This window comes from Bufo bufo, chromosome 2, assembly GCF_905171765.1.
Source record: "Bufo bufo chromosome 2, aBufBuf1.1, whole genome shotgun sequence".
Lineage (NCBI taxonomy): Eukaryota > Metazoa > Chordata > Amphibia > Anura > Bufonidae > Bufo > Bufo bufo.
The window spans coordinates 602,991,368-603,011,693 of NC_053390.1; the positions used below are offsets into that span (position 1 = coordinate 602,991,368).

The window sequence follows — 20,326 nt, forward strand, 5'->3', positions numbered from 1 at the left end:
ATGGTGTTCTTTGGGTTGAAGGCTTCTCCTTTTTTACACCAAATGAAGGAAACATCATTGTGACCAAACAATTACATTTTTGTTTCATCTGACCATAACACAGAAGACCAGAAGTCTTCTTCTTTGTCCAGATGAGCTTTTGCAAAGGCCAAGCAAGCTTTTGTGCACCTTATCTGGAGAAGTGGAACCCAGCAGTGTGCAGTGTCTGTTGGATTGTCTGCCTTGAGACATTGCCACCAGCAGAGCCCAGATTCACCAGGATGGCCTTGGTGGTGATCCTTGTATTCTTTTTCACCTCTCTAACTATCCTTCTGGCCAGCATAGGAGTCACTTTTGGCTTCCGACCACGTCCTCTGAGATTTTCCACAGTGCGGAAATCTTGTATTTTTTGCTCAAATGTAAATAAAAGCTGAGAAATGGTTTTTTTTTCCCCACAATAATGCCTCTTGTACATCGTCTTATTATCTTTTGGGAGACACCTATGTCATTTCCCATCAAAAAATTACTTGCTGGTTGAATAAAAGTAAATTTAACTCAAAATTTGCCAGGGGTATGAATAATTATGGGCAGCACTGTATCTGCCTGAAGATCTCTGGAGTGGATCTGTGCATATAGAACTGCCAGAATAGCGGATGTCATTTGCCCCAGTACTGCCATTGCCTCTCTGAAAGTGCATAGATAGGACAAGAAGATTGACCATATTACCTCTATAATTATGTCCTTTCTTCGGGGTGGAAGAAAACTCTTCTGGAGACAAGAATCTAACTGAATCCCCAAAAATACTCTGAGAAGGAATTAGGCTTGACTTTCTCCAATTGATTAACCACCCTAGGTCTTCTAAGGTGGAGCAGAGGAAATTTACATCTTTTTGTAGCTCCTCTTTTGATTGAGAGACAATCAGAAAATCGTCCAGATAGGGGATTAGCTTAACGCCCGACTGTCTTTTAAAAGCTGCCACCTCCGCTATCACCTTGGTAAAAACCCTTGGTACTTGTGACACTCCGAAGGGAAGAGCTTTGTATTGAAGATGTAATAACTCCCCCTAAACCCATACTGCAGTTCTTAAAAACTTTTGGGAGGCAGGATGAATTGGGACATGATCGTATGCGTCCTCTAGGGCCAGGCTTGCCATCCAGCATCCCTGGAATCGAAGATTCATCGTAGATTTGATTGTTTCCATCCTGAACTTTTTGTACAGTAGGGATTCAGTATAACCCTGAAAGACCCATTTGTTTTCTTTACTAGAAACAAAGGGGAAGAAAAACCCTTGCCTCTTTATGCTAGGGGAACTGGGCAAACCACTCCCTTGTGTAAAAGGGAAAAAACCTCTGACTGCAGTGACTCCCTTTTTTCTTGATTTTTGGGCTAGAGTGTCTGGACAAAAAGATCTTCTGGATAAGACAAATGCCAGTCAGAATCCTTTTTCTATTAAATTTAAAATCCATTTGTTTTGGGACAGATTTCCAAGCTGGAAGGAGATGAAACAGTCTTCCTCCCACCTGACTTTCTGGCGTCATTGAGATTTGTCTTTGGGTTTGTTGTCCTGGGTCTTGAATAGAAAACCCCCAGACTTCCTAGAGAATCTGTCTTTCATTTCTATTACTTTGTTCTTTTGAAACCGGCCTGACATTTGCGGAAAAAAGTTTTTTTCTGGAGAACTGGAAACTTCTTTTTGTTGTCTGAGTCTTTCTCTAGAATCTCATCAAGAGAAGAGCCAAAAAGTCTAGAGCCTTCACAAGGGAGTGAGCAAAGTCTAGATTTTGAGCCCTGATCTCCTCTCCAAGACCTAAGCCAGACAGCCCACCTGGCTGTGTTTGACAAAGCCGCAGCTCTGGCAGAAAAACGGACTACATCAGTGGAAGCGTCCGCCAAAATATCTGCTGCCTTATGAAAGGTTGGTAGAGAAGTAAGTAAATCTTCCCTTGCGGTTTTGTCTCTGATGTGGGATTCTAACTGCCCCAGCCATAACCATAAAGACCTAGACACCCATGAGGCAGCAATAGCTGGTCTGAGACTTGTCGATGCACATTCCCATGACCTCCGAAGATAAATATCCGCCTTTTTATCTAAGGGATCTCCTAAACAGCGTAGGTCTTCAAAGGGAAGGTCTGATCTGGCAATCTTGGCTACCGATGCATCAACTAAAAGGTGCCTTATCCCATACACTAGAGACTGATTCCTCAAACGGGTATTTAAAGAGGACCTTTCACTAGTTTAAAAACTAACTATATCAGTGGGCAGAGTGGCGCCCAGGGGTCCCCCTGCACTTACTAGTATGTCTGGGCGCCACTCCGTTCGCCCGGTATAGGCTCCGGTGTCTGCAGCTGTCTCTGTTGTACTGGGCGGAGTTTTGGTACTAGGGTTGTCCCTTGCTGCAGCGCTGGCCAATCGTAGCGCACAGCTCATAGCCTGGGACTCTCAGGCTATGAGCTGTGCGCTACGATTGGCCAGCGCTGCAGCAAGGGACAACCCTAATACAAAAACTCTGCCCAGTACACCAGAGGGAGCTGCAGACACTGGAGCCTATACCGGGCGAACGGAGCAGCGCCCAGACATACTAGTAAGTGCAGGGGGACCCCTTGGCGCCGCTCTGCCCACTGATATAGCTAGTTTTTAAACTAGTGAAAAGGTCCTCTAAGTTTGACTTGAATTTGGGATAAAAAAAAATTCAATCCAGATTTTTCCATTCCTTCTTAATTAATGTCTCAATGTTCTTGTGAATGGGAAAGGCCCTATGGCTCTTTGGACCCAGACCCTCAAAGGCCTGATCAGCTATAGTTTTAGGCTCTTTAGTGTTCTCTAATTGCATAGTAGTCTTCATTGCTTTTAATAAGGGCTCTACATCCTCTAGTGGAAAAGGAGATTTTCCTGCCGTATCCTCGTCAGAATACATACACTCTGATTCTAGGTCTTCTTCAACCGTGGAAAGCTCAGGAGTCCCAGTTAACGGCCTGTTTCTCTGGTGACTTGCATCGGCTTTGCCTGAAGGATTTTTAAAGAGGATTTAACTTCCGACCGCAGTAAGGCCTTAATAGATTTTGAAAAGCTATGGGATTCTTCCATCACTAGCTTATCAATACATGATTAACAGAGTGGCTTAATGTAGGTAGAGGACAGGGGCACTTTACACCCCCCACATTATTTATGCTTGGTTTTCCCGGAGGCATAAAAAGGGTTAGAAAACAATAAATCTCACCCAGGTGTCCTGTCACTCTTCCCCACTCCTCAGGTCCAGTATCGGGTTTGTGGGCCTCAAGGGTTCCACGGGGCCGGCGCATCTGGTATCACCTGCTCCAGATTCTGCACAACACTGTATCTCCACGGCTAGCTGCCTTCTCCCGCTACCGTATTTTTTACGCGCCTCGGCTTCTTCCCATGTCCTGTTTAAAAGGACCACCTAATCCACGCTCTCGCACTTCCGGTCTCCGGCGATGCCACCAGAAGTGACGTCTGTACGCCGGAAGCCGCTTAATACTGCGCATGTGCCGAGCATCCCTCAGCCCCGATCTGCCATTTTGGTAATGGGACACCGGTGCTGCCACAGCCATGGACCGGGAGACGCTTGAACACAGCCACAGCGGCTCCCCAAAAAGGCCTGGGAGGGTGCAGGATAAAGGGCAGACTAGGGCAACTGCTCCGCCGGGAGACTTATGTCGCCAGGGATGGGTCCCGTTACGGTATGGTAGACCCGGACCTTCCCCAGCCATCCGAGGTGAGAACCCAAAAAACTAAGAGAACTCCTCAGGTACCTCCTATCCGGAGGACAGGAAACCTGAACTGAGGTGTGGTGGGGGTGTGAACCTTTTTATCTCATCAGGTTTCCTGTCCTGGATGGGAGGTCCCGCTCGCATGGGTGCCGTCATGGGTGAGGGGAAAAATGAATCCAGCCTGCAAACGAAGCAATACGGACAATCACAATTGGGGTTTTCTTTTACACCAGTTTTCCTAAATCTCCCCTATTGGGTTTTTCTGGTATTATGTCATAATGAAATGTTCAACTTTCTACAATACCTTATGTTTCCCATTTTGAAGATCTTTGCAGTTGCTGAATGTAAAATTCCTGCTCTCAGAGGCTGTATATACCTAGTTCTTCTTGCAGCTGAGTTGCTGGTTCAGTTTTGTCCAGTCTGTGCAATCTTTTCCTTGGCTGAATACATCAGTAGCGTAAACCCTGATAGTTTGCCAAATGTACAATTGAGTCCAGACTGGTTAGCTGACAATAGGATACAATTGTATTCACTTCTCAGAGCAGGTCTATCTAGGTTTCTTTCCTCTACATGTAATCAAAAGTGTTTTTATCCACAGACAGAAGAGATCTTAAAAATAAGGAGTTAAAAAACAAAAGTCTATTAGAAAGTTGTGTAACATCATGATACAGTGATTAAAGTGGTCAGAAATCGCTGAGGGTCCCAGCGGTCGGACCCCAACTGATCAGATACATATCACCTATCCTGCTAGGTGCAGGGGCGTACACAGATATCATAGGGCCCTTCAGCAAATGTAGTAGGGGCCACCACCCTCTTCATTCAATTTTTCTGCCGAACTTACAGGAAAAATGGGAGCCACTGCTGTTTTATATGGCCCCTTATCATAGTAGTGGCACGATCCACTGGCTAGGTTGATGAAACGTTCTACATCAGAATGAATTTAGGGTTTGGCTACATGGCGATGTGTCGTGTGATGTTTCATGTAACGTTTGTCAATGATGTTGCAAAAAAACCAGACATGTCAGATTTGCACATCAAGTGCGACTTACTCCATTGACTTGTGTTTTCACAGTAAAATCACTGTTGTAAAATATAGTCGAGCAACAGCAAGTTGCGGACAACTCGCACATATTTCGCTGAACATGTCGCCATATAGCCATAACCTTAGAGAAAGGCAATTGCAGAAGCAAAATGAGAGGTGCAATTTAAGTTGTACCTCCAGCAATATTCTTCTGTCCAATCTGACTTAGGGCATGGAGAGATGCAACCATGTGCTGAGTAGTACAGTACATTCAAGGCCACTGTACAACACCTGTCGAGTATGGTGTACAGGTCCTATTTTAATTATTAGGACACATGCACAATACTCACTGGGCGTCATATGGTTACATCAGAAACTGTACCACTCCGTGTGCAGTTGTGTTTCTCCATGCCCGACATTAGATACCTCTTCAGTTACACTTTAAAGTGCTTAGCCAATATGCAATGTAGTTAGTCAAAATCCAATATACCGTCATGTATACTCCATACAAACATACATTACTGTATAGCATCTCCCAGGTGTCCTAATGGAGGTACCCTGGTGTCAGTGAAGTAAAAATACTTGCATACATTCTTCGCGTGCAAGATGGGGACAAACATGTTCCTCTGGATGCTCCTGGTTAAGCTTCTATTCTGTGTAGATGCTGAACGGCAAATGGACACGTCCAGCAGATGCAGGCAGTAGAATTCCCTTTATCTGTACATGCACTGGACGAATCCATTTGCCATTCAGTGCCTGTGCAGAAAAGAAGCTTACCCAGGAGCATCCAGAGGCACAGGTTGTCGCCATCTTGCCTGCGGAGAATGACAGGTGAGTAGGTTTACTTCACTGGTGCCAGGACAGCGAGAGGATAGTATACAGTCATGTATGCTTGTATGGAGCATACATGACTGTATATGGCATTTAACCTATTAAACTGGAAATTGGCCAACCACTCCAAAATTGTTCATGAAAAAAATTAAATAAATTACATTAACATAAAATGTACATGTGACCTCCTTTTCATCTTTTTTAGTTGCAGATATGATCATTCCTGGGTTCCTCTTCTGCCGTCCGAGATGGGCGCACTGCTTCTCAGACTAGCTATTGCTTACTGTGCATTGGTAGCCTAAAGCACGTCCTACTTGTCCAGCCCTGCAGTGTAGGCCACTCCAAGAACAGAACTGGACAAGTAGGACGCGTTTTAGGCTACCAATGCAAAGTAAGCATTAGCTAGTCCGAGAAGCAGTGCAACCATCTTGGAAACTTTAAAAAAAAAAGAAAATGAAAAATAATTCATCAGATAAGTATTCTGTTCGTTTCCCAGAATTTTTTTCTTGCAATGGAGGGTCACTTTAGGTACATAATTGGGCATGCCAGTAATACACAAAGTCAAAATCGAACACTGAAAAGTTTATAGTATTCAGAGAAATAAAAGGGTTTAATAACATTTCCAATAAATCAAGGGTCTAAAACTTTTAATGTTGGTCTCTAAAATAGATATCACTTGCATAAGTATAAAACACATGGTCAAGCAAAATATGTTTAATTAGTACATCAGTCATAAATAAGTCCACAGAATTATTGTAAACTTTTTTTTTTTTTATCTGGGATAAATGTATTTGTAGAAGGGCTCTACATTCATCAATGTGTCACACTTCAGCAAGTCATTTTCTTAGTTACATTTTTACATTTTACAAATTCTTTTCTATATACATGATACAGCTTCGTTCTATAGAGATATATGCCAAGTCTTATGTTCCCAGTCAAGGATGCCAAAAGATCATATAAGTTTCTCAAATTGTAGTAAACACTGTAACACTGGTCTTTGGCGTCTGTTCATATCCGGAAAAATAGATTTAGAGAAAAACAGTTGCCAAATGTAAATGTATAAGTCATTCATCACATAAAATAAAAAACACTGCACCAAAATGCCACACAACCCAACACACAAAACTCTGCCGAAAACAGAGACCGTGATGCCAATTCACAACAGCCTAGAAACCGTACAAAAAAAAGAAGGACTTTGGTGTGGCCTATTTATAAGAAACAGAATTAATATACACCAAAGGCCGGGACGCTCGGTATTAAGTAGAGCTACTTTTTCAAGATAAAGACTGCTTTTCATATCCTTATCACTTGCATATTTGTTGCTGAATGTGAAGTAAAAATTCATAGTATGAGAATGCAGCCTCTGAACGGTCTTCAATTAAATGTTGAAAGAATTCAGTCTTCCCAGCACTGTCGTCCCTGGAATCACAAAGATGAATTATTACTATAGATCAGAACGAGGCAAGTATTAAATCCCTTTCTAAAATCTTTTAGAATTCATTTTATTAAAAGAAACTTTACTGTAGCGAAGACAACAATTCACAGAAAACCCACAAAGTAAAGTTAGAAAACACAAACCAATTATTCTAGCAAAACAAAATCTATGAACTGCATTTCCGATAATAGGATTATAATGGACTTGAGGATGTGTCAAAATAAAAAGTGCATACAGTAGCTTTTCATTTTGGCTTGTGTACTTCCAGCACACTTGTGTACTTACTTCAACACATATAAAACAGGGTTTAATGGACTGTCCTGCTTAAGCCATGAAATAAAATTGTGTGTTCTTTCTGATACCACATTGTCCAACTCCAGAAGCTGGGTCTACAAAAGAAAACCTTAAAATCAGTGAAATAAATCATGTATACAAGATGTAAAACAAAGTAAAAAAAAAAAATCTGCACTAGGCCTTATTCACACATCCGTTTTTTGGTCAGTGATTTCCATCATTGATTGTGAACCAAAACCAGGATTGGAGGCTACACAGGTAGAAGGTTTGAACCTGTTCTTTGTTTAGAACTGCACCTGGCAATGACCAAACACTGACTGTGTGAATAAGGCCTAAATGGCATCAAGTCCTGAAGACCCAGTGTGTTTGCTGCAGCCAATCACTGGCAAGTAGGAGAGTCTGAGCTGTCATAACTGCAGCGCCAGTGGCATAATAAGACCAGATACCACTCTGTGCTCAACACTCGGGCACAGCTCTAATGAAGTGCAGCGCACGAATATCGAGAAAACTGTGCAACTGCACAGTGCGCGCTGAAGCTGCCTGGCACCAATGTGTATGATTTCATTACAAATTTTACTGTAAAATTTGTGAAAATGGAGTCCTTTATCTCCAGCCCACAGAATCATTAGCAGCTTTTATTGTATAAGTTTGTATACATGTAGCGCTGTCAGGCAATCCTCTTGGGGAGGGGAAGCAGGACTCACAGCTTCTCTTCCATGACTACCAGAAGCAACTAAACATCTTTTTGCATGAAAATACAAAATTAAACAATAGAAAACGTGACCTATGAAAGTGATGTCACTGATGTAGGAAGAGGCCATGGCACTCACACGAGAGCCCCCGGCCTCTTCAAACAGCTGATCGGCAGGGGTGCTGGGAGTCCAACAGGACATCAATATCTTGAACTCCCGTAAAACCCCTTTATGTGAAAGTGAATAAAGCTTAACAACCAACATAAAGCACTATTATAATTCTAGATGACCAACTTGAATTTACACAAACGAGAAAATACATTGCACGCCAAAGAAGTATTTTAAGATACGAGTTTACAAAATCAATTAACTTAAAGGGGTATTCCCATCTCAGACAATGGGGGAATATCGCTAGGATATGCCCCCATTGTCTGAGAGGTGCGGCTCCCGCTGGGGACCTGCACCTACAACATAGAGGGAAGCGCTGTGGCTGGAGGACCCCGGATTTCCCGGGGTCCGTCCACCACCACCAAGCGTTGCTCTCATAGAAGTGAATGGTAGCGCACCGCGCATGCGCGGCCCATGCTCCCATTCATTTCTATGGGGCAGACGGCAATAGCAGAGCCAGCGCTTGGCTTTTTTCGGTGGCCCAATAGAAATGAGCATGCGCAGTGAGCCCTCCGTTAATTTCCCCGCTCCGTTCTCATTGTAGGTGCGGGACCCACACCTATCAGACAATGGGGGCATATTCTAGCGATATGCCCCTATTGTCTGAGATGGGAAAACCCCTTTAAGGCCTAGTTATCTAAAGCAACATTTATTGGTTGGTGAAGCATTAAAAATATGACTAAGAAAAAGAATAATAAAATAAAAAAATCGATGTAAAGTTGTAGTTACCATTTTTTGGGGCACAGATGCATAGTTAGGGAATCCTAGGACATCCTTTAAAAAATTGGTATCACAGTTTCTTCCAACCCAGAGGTAAAGTGACTATGTAAAAAAAAAAAAAAGAAAAAAAAAAAAAAAAAAGGGGGATTCAGATTTATAGTTCACAGTTGCTCAGTGTAAAACCAAAAAAATAAAAAATGACGAAACACAGTATAAAGTATATGTCTGACACTATAAGAACATTAGGCTGCAATACATGTTCCAGCTATCTGAATAACCTCAATCTATCAATCTATATCTACAAGAACATCTTATTTGTCAAATTTATATGCTTACAGCATTTGCAGTTACCAAGCACTGACAGCAGTGAACACAGTACTGCATAGTTAAGAAAAACACAGCAGCAATGCCCTGAATTTACATATTTTAATTGTCTGGGTTTGATTGCCTTTTTCATCATCAATATCTTTCCAAGGGCATTTCCATATTTTTCAGATTATAAGTTGCACCTTACTATAAGATGCCTCTGGGTTTAGACCACAGAAAATTAGAAATACATTTTTTCTACTTATTAATTGTGGTTTATAAAGTTGAGGCGGTCAAGGCCATTCAACTTTGGAGTCTAGCATAGAGGGGGTTAATACCTGCTCAAAAAAATAAAGGGAACACTTAAACACCACAATGTAACTCCAAGTCAATCACACTTCTGTGAAATCAAACTGTCCACTTAGGAAGCAACACTAAATGACAATCAATTTCACATGCTGTTGTGCAAATGGGATAGACAACAGGTGGAAATTATAGGCAATTAGCAAGACACCCCCAATAAAGGAGTGGTTCTGCAGGTGGTTACCACAGACCACTTCTCAGTTCCTATGCTTCCTGGCTGATGTTTTGGTCACTTTTGAATGCTGGTGGTGCTTTCACTCTAGTGGTAGCATGAGACAGAGTCTACAGTCGTGGCCAAAAGTTTTGAGAATGACACAAATATTAGATTTCACAAAGTTTGCTGCTAAACTGCTTTTAGTTCTTTGTTTCAGTTGTTTCTGTGATGTAGTGAAATATAATTACATGCACTTCATACGTTTCAAAGGCTTTTATCGACAATTACATGACATTTATGCAGAGTCAGTATTTGCAGTGTTGGCCCTTCTTTTTCAGGACCTCTGAAATCCAACTGGGCATGCTCTCAATCAACTTCAGGGCCAATTCCTGACTGATAGCAACCCATTCTTTCATAATCACTTCTTGGAGTTTGTCAGAATTAGTGGGTTTTTGTTTGTCCACCCGCCTCTTGAGGATTGACCACAAGTTCTCAATGGGATTAAGATCTGGGGAGTTTCCAGGCCATGGACCCAAAATGTCAACGTTTTGGTCCCCGAGCCACTTAGTTATCACTTTTGCCTTATGGCACGGTGCTCCATCGTGCTGGAAAATGCATTGTTGTTCACCAAACTGTTGTTGGATTTTTGGAAGAAGTTGCTGTTGGAGGGTGTTTTGGTGCCATTCTTTATTCATGGCTGTGTTTTGGGGCAAAATTGTGAGTGAGCCCACTCCCTTGGATGAGAAGCAACCCCACACATGAATGGTCTCAGGATGCTTTACTGTTGGCATGACACAGGACTGATGGTAGCGCTCACCTTTTCTTCTCCGGACAAGCCTATTTCCAGATGCCCCAAACAATCGGAAAGAGGCTTCATCGGAGAATATGACTTTGTCCCAGTCCTCAGCAGTCCATTCACCATACTTTCTGCAGAAGATCAATCTGTCCCTGATTTTTTTTTTGGAGAGAAGTGGCTTCTTTGCTGCCCTTCTTGACACCAGGCCATCTTCCAAAAGTCTTCGCCTCACTGTGCGTGCAGATGCGCTCACACCTGCCTGCTGCCATTCCAGAGCAAGCTCTGCACTGGTGGCACTCCGATCCCACAGCTGAATCCTCTTTAGGAGACGATCCTGGCGCTTGCTGGACTTTCTTGGACGCCCTGAAGCCTTCTTAACAAGAATTGAACCTCTTTCATTGAAGTTCTTGATCCTATAAATTGTTGATTGAGGTGCAATCTTAGTAGCCACAATATCCTTGCCTGTGAAGCCATTTTTATGCAACGATGGCTGCACGCGTTTCTTTGCAGGTCACCATGGTTAACAATGGAAGAACAATGATTTCAAGCATCACCCTCCTTTTAACATGTCAAGTCTGCCATTTTAACCCAATCAGCCTAACAGAATGATCTCCAGCCTTGTGCTCGTCAACATTCTCACCTGAGTTAATAAGACGATTACTGAAATGATCTCAGCAGGTCCTTTAATAACAGCAATGAAATGCAGTGGAAAGGTTATTTTGGGATTAAGTTAATTTTCATGGCAAAGAAGGACTATGCAATTCATCTGATCACTCTTCATAGCATTCTGGAGTATATGCAAATTGCTATTATAAAAACTTAAGCAGCAACTTTTCCAATATTTATGTAATTCTCAAAACTTTTGGCCACGACTGTACAACCCACACAAGTGGCTCAGGTAGTGCAGCTTATCCAGGATGGCACATCAATGCGAGCTGTGGCAAGAAGGTTTGCTGCGTCTGTCAGCATAGTGTCCAGAGCATGGAGGCGCTACCAGGAGACAGGCCAGTACATCAGGAGACGTGGAGGAGGCCGTAGAAGGGCAACAACCCAGCAGCAGGACCGCTACCTCCGCCTTTGTGCAAGGAGGAACAGGAGGAGCACTGCCAGAGCCCTGCAAAATGACCTCCAGCAGGCCACAAATGTGCATGTGTCTGCTCAAACGGTCAGAAACAGACTCCATGAGGGTGATATGAGGGCCCGAAGTCCACAGGTGGGGGTTGTGCTTACAGCCCAACACCGTGCAGGACGTTTGGCATTTGCCAGAGAACACCAAGATTGGCAAATTCGCCACTGGCGCCCTGTGCTCTTCACAGATGAAAGCAGGTTCACACTGAGCACGTGACAGAGTCTGGAGACGCCGTGGAGAACGTTCTGCTGCCTGCAACATCCTCCAGCATGACCGGTTTGGCATTGGGTCAGTAATGGTGTGGGGTGGCATTTCTTTGGAGGGTCGCACAGCCCTCCATGTGCTCGCCAGAGGTAGCCTGACTGCCATTAGGTACCGAGATGAGATCCTCAGACCCCTTGTGAGACAATATGCTGGTGCGGTTGGCCCTGGGTTCCTCCTAATGCAAGACAATGCTAGACCTCATGAGGCTGGAGTGTGTCAGCAGTTCCTGCAAGACGAAGGCATTGATGCTATGGACTAGCCCGCCCGTTCCCCAGACCTTAATCCAATTGAGCACATCTGGGACATCATGTTTCGCTCTATCCACCAACGCACCACAGACCACAGACTGTCCAGGAGTTGGCAGATGCTTTAGTCCAGGTCTGGGAGGAGATCCCTCAGGAGACCGTCCGCCACCTCATCAGGAGCATGCACAGGCATTGTAGGGAGGTCATACAGGCACGTGGAGGCCATACACACACTACTGAGCCTCATTTTGACTTGTTTTAAGGACATTACATCAAAGTTGGATCAGCCTGTAGTGTGTTTTTCCACTTTAATTTGGAGTGTGACTCCAAATCCAGACCTCCATGGGTTGAAAAATTTGATTTCCATTTTTTTATTTTTGTGTGATTTTGTTGTCAACACATTCAACTATGTAAAGAACAAAGTATTTCAGAAGAATATTTAATTAACTTAGATCTAGGATGTGTTATTTTTGTGTTCCCTTTATTTTTTTGAGCAGTGTAGTTTTGGTCAGCTCCTGGTACCCATAGTGTGTGATCTGTTGACCATTGTAACAAACAGCAATGGCGCATGTAGTCACCTCATTTAATGTACCTACCAAGTACAGGTGTCTCCTGTCCTAGCTCTGCAGTGCTTGTTCCTTTCATGTTTTTATTTTTTATTAGGTATGTGTTTTTTTTTTTTTTACTGTCCACGATCACGACATTATAAAAATACAAGTGCACATAGCACTACGGTACGCACATTATACGCACACACAGCAATGTGGGATGCACATTATACACACACAGCTCTACTACGCACACATAAGGCTTCTTTCACATTAGCGTTTTCAATTCCGCTATTGAGATCCGTTATAGGATCTCAATAGCGGAAGAAAACACTTCCGTTTTGTCCCCATTCATTGTCAATGGGGACAAAAGTGAACGAAGCAGAATGCACCAAAGTGCATTCCTTTCCGTTTGGTTGCGTCCCCATCGCGGACAGAAAAACGCTGCAAGCAGTGTTTTTCTGTCTGCGATGTGGTCCTGACACACAATGAAAGTCAATGGGGACGGATCCATTTTCTCTGACACGATCTGGCACAATAGAAAACGGATCCGTCCCCCATCGACTTTCAATGGTGTTCAAGACAGATCAGTCATGGCTATAGAGGACATAATACAATCGGATCTGTTCATGACGGATGTGGTTGCGGTTTTATTATTGTAACAGAAGCGTTTTTGCAGATCCATGACGGATCCGCAAAAAACGCTAATGTGAAAGTAGCCTTATACATACACACAAACACACTGAAGATACGCACACAGCTCTGCTACAAACACAACTTACATAAATACACACACACACACACACACACACACACACACACACACACACACACACACCCCTGCTGCATACACAGGTCTCACACACAGGGGGAAAAAAACATATATATTTCTGTGCACTTACAACCACTGGTCTGGCTTCTCCCACTCGTGACATCAAAGGTCCTCAAGCTGCAGTTAGTTGGAGCTTTCAATCTCCTTTCTTGCAGCTTGAGGACCTTCAGGATGGAAAGGGCTGTGTTTCTCAGCCTAGCCCGAGATGTGCAAATGACATTTTCCTAATACAATATGCTTGTGCATAATATACCAGATTTATAGGCAGAGAAAATCCACTCACGGTAGGCATAGTTGTGGCATATTGTTAGTTGCTGCATGTCATGTGTAGGTTTTTAGGTTTAAGCCTTTTTATCATGGTAACTTAATCTTTAGAGGCAGATTTCGGTCGTCATTTACGCCAGAAAACTGAGGAAGGCGTAAAATCGATATTTGCACACAAAAATTCTGCACAAATGGCATTTGAAAAGTCTCAAAAAGTTTGCGACTTTTTTTAAGCCAGTTTTCTGGCATATAGGGATGATAAGTCTCTCCTTATGTCTCATTCGCCACATATTACAGCAAATACACGTGCTACACCTGCATGAAATGTTTTATAAGTAAGAGCCCTTCTATAAGGGAAAGGATCTGATCAATAAATGTTTGTATGAATGCTTGTTCACGATAACTGGCCCTTGCAAATGTGCCTGTCATCAGCCGACAAATGAGCAAATGTATCTTTTATGTACCACCAAGAATTATCGTTTGTGGGCAGCACATCACCCTGTGTACACAGAAATGTAATGCCGACACAAAAACTGTATGGGGGGCCAACAATCATAGTAACAATCCTTCATCCCCATACGGCAGCAAATGTTACTAGAATGAGTGGGAATGAACGTTCTCTTCCTTCCTAATCATTGCCTGCTCTTTCGGAGTGTGTGTGTAAATGGGCTCTAACACAAAGGAAGTGAGAACATACTGAAGCAGCATCCATAAGAAAAGCGCCATCCCGCTCAAGTTTCTCGGCAGATAAGTGCTGAAGACGTGGCTGTGGAACAACCAAGTCATTAACCAGAATCGCCCCCTGTGAAACAAAGCATAAAATACAAAATTATTATCCCATCTTTTTGAATTTTCTGGCTCAAAGAAATAATAATCTGAAGTAAATAAAACATAACAAATCACAATCCCCAGGCTATGACTAAGTGTATTCAAAAAAATGGACAGCAATAACATTTGTAGCAATTCAAAAATAATGCCTTTAGATCCGGCAATCTGTATGCAAACGGATACCATTTGTAGACGGATCCCGATCTGTCTCACAAATGCATTGCAATACCGAATCAGTCTCTCCGGTTGTCATCCAGAAAAACGGATCTGGTATTTATCTTTTTCACATTTTTAAAGGTCTGTGCATGCGCAGACCGCAAAACCGGATCTGTTTTTCTGGAACACTTGGTGCCGGATCCGGCATTAATGCATTTCAATGGAAAATAATGCCGGATCCGCCAATCTGGCAAGTGTTCTGGAATTTTGGACGGAGAAAATAACGCAGCATGCTGCAGTATTTTCTCAGTCCAAAAACCGTACAGTGACTGAACTGAAGAAATCCTGAAGCATACTGAACGGATTGCTCTCCATTCAGAATGCATTAGGATAAAACTGATCAGTTTTTTCCGGCATTGAGCCCCTAAAACGGAACTCAGTACCGGAAAAGTTTAACGCAAGTGTGAAAGTACCCCAAGGCTAGTTTCACACTAGCACTAAAACGTTCCAGCAGGCTGTTTCCGGCAGAGGAACAGCCTGCTGGAGGTTACAGCATCTGGCATTGCCGGAAACAGCCGGAGCACCGCCAGGCCCCATACACTATAATGGGACCTGGCGGTGATCCGGCCTGTGTGCCAAGATTCAGCCAAATACCGCTGCAAGAAGTGATTTTTGTCCTGCCGAATCCCAGCCAGGTCCCATTATGCTGGATATGATGAACTCCGTCAGTGTGTTCCTCTGCCAGAACATCTTGTGTGACCAAAAGCTGTGACCTCCTGGTCATATAAAGTATATAACTAATGCAAAGTTGCCCGTAATGACCAATCAGGTCACAGATTTCTTTAAAAAAAAAAAAAAGAAGAAAACAATACAATATAATAGTGAAATATAATTGCTATGGAGAAACCTCAATTTGCATTAGTGTTTCTACACAGGACTAATAGAATAAAGCCAAAGGACTACAAAGCGCACTTCTAGCTGGAATGACACAAGAGTAATTACATGGGAAACAAATCAGTCTAGAATCGCATAGCCCAAAGCAAGACCTCAAATTGCCTCATATTTCAGGTAGATGCTTTCCTACCTCATCAGTAAGCCTGTCTATTCGGTAGAGGCTTGGGTGAATAATTTTCATCAGATGAGGCAACGGCAGAGATTTTATCTGGCACATTGCAAAAACACGATCGTCCAGACGTGTGCAGGTGCCAGTCCTGAAGGCTTTCTGAGGAGACGGTACAAATGAAATTATTCTTTGCAATTGCCATCAAGCACATTAACAACATGTCACAGATGACTCAGGCAATCGGTGCTTTACAGTTACTGAATTCCATTATCTGTACCGATTTGCTAAATGGAACACCACAGCGAAGTCTAGCGGAACAGCTGAATGTTAGTATTAAAGGGGTTCTCTGGGAAGGAGTCTAAATGGCCCGCAAGCAGTCGGTCTTAAAGATTGTGTGTAGGACTGGTTGTCCCCACTTGCAGAGCTGACTAGGGGAATGAGGAGGCAAGGGCAATAGATGGGAATGATGTGATCTGCCTAGGATATGCCATCATGGCTGAGCAGTCTGCCAGGAAGACTCACCAATGTAAAGTATATGCAAGTGTCAGAGCGGAATGTGTAGTGGAGCCCTGCAAGTGGAAGCAACCAGTCCCACTCACATTGAAGGACAGGTTGTGTGTGGTCATTTAAAAGAATTCCTGGAGAACCCCTTTGAATTCAGAGTAAGGCCTCATTCAGACAAACGTATGGCCTCCATGCTCGTGTTGCAGACCACAAACAACGAGTCTGCATTACACGGGCACTGGCAGCATGAACTCCGTATTGCAATTTGGACCCACTGATTTGAATGGGTCTACGATCCGCAACATACATAAAAAAACAGAACATGTTCTATCTTTTGCAGTGCAGAGGCATGCAGTGAGCGTTTTCGATCCGTGCCTTCACTCCGCAAAAGACAGGACATGATGCGGATCGCAGACCCATTCAAGTTTGCGGACTGCGACACGGCACAGAGGCCATAAATTTGTCTGAATGGGGCCTAAAACAGAACATACTTAAGGCATAGTTTACAAAGTTCCTAGAAAATTGTATAGCATCAGATATACATCAAGGTTTTACACAGTGTGGATGGGGGATAAAGCATTTTTTCCTCCTCCTACCCACAAACATGTGTCTGGCTGGAAGACAACTGGCTGCAGAATGCGCCTTTCTGTCTACAACGGGAGAACAGCCGTGCCGAGCCCCAGCCTCCGCATCCAAAAATGGAAGTGATCAGGAGGAAATTATTATTTCTTTTAATTAAGAAATATAAAAGGGAAGAAATTGCAGAAAACCCTTAAGACTAAAAAGCAGTTCATCTCCATTTACTTTTATCATTCATCGCTAGGTTTACTATTGATTTAAGAATATTAGAAGCTGCCTCAGGTTTTCTTGACCATTTAAAAGCAAAGAATTTGTCCATGCCTGTTAAAATTCTTTTAATTTAGAGTTCCAATCCCAAAATGCACAAAAAAGCAATATCGGATCCTGTATAATCGTAGGCTAGTGCACTTTAACATTACTAAGCCCAGTAACATTTACCTAGATTACATTAAAGGGCCCCCAAGGATACGATCCTACTTTGTGCTGCTCATATTAAACAGGACCTTTTTGTATTAATTGAGATAAATACCTTTACTTGGGGGGTACCCCCGCTGATGCTGCCAACCTGCCTGATTTTTTTAAATATCGCTCCTGTGCCCTGCTGTGCCCCCCGCAGTTTTCCTGCTCAGTATGCTAATACTATTAGCATACTGAGCGGGAAAAATGCGGCGGGGGGGTCACAGCGGGGAGCAAGAGTGATATTTAAAAAAAAATATATAAAATCAGCCAGGGTGGCAGCATCAGCCCCCAAGTAAAAGGTATTTATCACAATTAATACAAAACCATGAAAGGTCCTCTTTAAATGTATAGGATGAGGACAATACAAGTAGTTCCAGAGAATGGCATGCTCCCCCGGAGTACAAATACCACAGGTTGAGAACCTAGCGTCTATACTGCGCCGTCCAGATGGCATTACCTCAGCTAAACATATGCCATCGTCCGTTTGGGAGTACTAAACTTTCTCCCTGTGTCAACACATTAGGGTAGGTTTACCAGTGCAGTCTGTCATAATTGCATTGAAAAGAAAACGTAAGTGTGGTATGCCACTCTGTGGCGTAAAAAAAAAAATCGAATTACGCTGCAGATATGTAATGCGCCATAATTTGTGACTTTTCACTGTTCTCGCTATTTCTGGGTAAGCCTTAGCGGGATGGGTTAGTAGTTCAAATATACACCAGCATCTGCGGTCAGATGTGCCAAATTTATTAAGAGGCGTTTTGTGCATTTTACACCATCGGACCTTATACTAAGACTGCCATATGTCATACCAGTCTTAGTATATATGCCACTATATGTATCAGGTTACCTTCACCAATCCTGAGAACGAAGGGATATGCAGCCAACTCAGCCCTTCAAGGTTTTCTCTGCACAATGGACTCCAGGTCACCACACTGCGGCTGGCTTTGTCACCACCATTGTGAAATTACTATTGTGGTCCCTTCCTACTCGGGAACGGGGGGGGGGGGGGGGGGGGGGGTTGTCCCAGAGCTTGGATGACATGCACTATGTCATCACTTCATGAGATGGGGAAAAAACCCTTTAGGCTACATCCACACGACCGTATGTGTTTTGTGGTCCAAAAAAAAATAAAATAAAATTTAAAATGAAAAAAAGATGACGTTCCATATGGCATTCGTTTTTTTTGCTGATCCATTGTAATAATGCCTATCCTCGTCTGCAATCTAGAAAAAAATAGGACATGCACTATATTTTTTGCGAGGCAACGGAACAGACATACTGATGCGGACAGCACACGGTGTGCTGTCTGCGTTATTTGCGGACCCACTGAAATGAATGGGTCCGCATCCTATCTGCAAAAAAAGCGTAACGGACACGGAAACAAACAACGTTCGTGTGCATGTAGCCTTAGGTTGCGGTTTTTATTCTCAAGCGGCAATTTGGTTGGTTGCCAAATACAAATACATAATAATTACTGATACATTTCACCCATTATGTTGTGGTTTTTGACAGCATTGTAGTTCACCTTCACCACATGGGTTTCATATGTAAACCTGCGTTAGATACTTCCTAGCTAAAAATCACTTTAAAAAAAGTACACCTTTATCCTTTTAAGCCTCATGCACAGGGCCATAAATGTTTTGCGGTCTGCAAAACTCGGATCTCACAAAGGAAAAGTGCGGATTGGATGAAGACCAAACATATGGTTGTGTGCATGAGGGCCTTAGGCTACTTTCACACTCGCGTTTGGTGCCGATCAGTCATGGATCTGCACAAACGCTTCCGTTCAGATAATACAACCGCTTGCATCTGTTCAGAACGGATCTGTTTGTATTATCTGTTACATAGTCAAAACAGATCCGTCTTGAACACCATTGAAAGTCAATGGGGGACGGATCAGTTTTCTATTGTGCCATATTGTGTCAGTGAAAACAGATCCGTCCTGACACAATGTAAGTCAATGGAGACAGAGCCGTTTTCACTGACACAATATGGCACAGTAGAAAACGGAACCGTCCCCCATTGGACTTTAAATGATGTTCAAGACGGATCCGCATCTTCAGGCGGACACCAAAACGCTGCAAGCAGTGTCTTGGTGTCCGCCTCCAGAGCGGAATGGAGGCGGAACGGAGCCAAACTGATGCATTCTGAACGGATCCTTTTCCATTCAGAATGCATTAGGGCAAAACTGATCCGTTTTGGACCGCTTGTGAGAGCCCTGAAATGGATCTCACAAACGGAAAGCCAAAACGCCAGTGTGAAAGTAGCCTTAGGCCTCATGCACACGACAGTTGTTTTTCTCGGCCTTCGTACAGTTTTTTTTGCGGATAGAATGGGGACCCATTCATTTCAATGGGTCAGCAAAAAAATGCTGATAGTTCATCCGTTTGTGTTCCGTGTCCGTTGTCCGTGTTTCCCTTCAGCAAAAAAAAATAGTGCATGTCCTACTTTTTTCACATTTGCGGACAAGGATAGACATTTATTACAAGGGATCTGTTGAAAAAAAAACAGATCCTCCCAAAAAAAACGGATGCCGCATCCGTTTTTTTGGGCGGACGCACAATTTGCGGACGCAAAAAACAACTGTAGTGTGCATGTAGCCTTAGCCTGAGTGGCCAAAAAATGAATTTCCTCACCTGCTTCAGAAGAGCCAAAATATATAGAGGGAAAAGCTTGAGAGCGCTGGGTGCAATGAGAGTGGATTGTTGTAGATTTGAAAGTGTTGACCTGTAGGAGGACAGGGAATCCACCACTGCGTTCACCAAGGCATCTCTCGCATCAGAAAGACTGGAAGTAATGGATCGGTCTACAGCTGCAAAACATAAAATGACCAAACCGATGAAGCAATAATACAAGACAGGCCCTGTGCAGTGTGAACAGTACACAGCAGAGCCATGCGCACAACGGCTGCATAAAGCTGGCACATGGAGTCTCTAGGAGTTGGTACTATGGAGCTATAGGCACTGGC

At 43.3% G+C, this 20,326-nt stretch overlaps 1 protein-coding gene across 2 annotated transcripts in view; it reads right to left on the reverse strand.

Moving 5' to 3' along the window:
• Positions 1-6,147: 6,147 nt before the first annotated feature.
• The window catches only part of SEC24B (SEC24 homolog B, COPII coat complex component), a 75,145-nt gene continuing 60,966 nt past the window's right edge, over positions 6,148-20,326 (reverse strand). For both annotated transcript variants that reach the window (XM_040418379.1, XM_040418378.1), the window contains 6 exons: positions 19,995-20,170; positions 15,838-15,975; positions 14,467-14,571; positions 8,878-8,970; positions 7,280-7,383; positions 6,148-6,978 (listed from right to left, as the gene is read on the reverse strand). In XM_040418379.1, the coding sequence (XP_040274313.1) occupies positions 6,864-6,978; positions 7,280-7,383; positions 8,878-8,970; positions 14,467-14,571; positions 15,838-15,975; positions 19,995-20,170 (731 nt within the window). In that variant the 3' untranslated portion in view covers positions 6,148-6,863. The remainder of the gene's footprint in view (positions 6,979-7,279; positions 7,384-8,877; positions 8,971-14,466; positions 14,572-15,837; positions 15,976-19,994; positions 20,171-20,326) is intronic.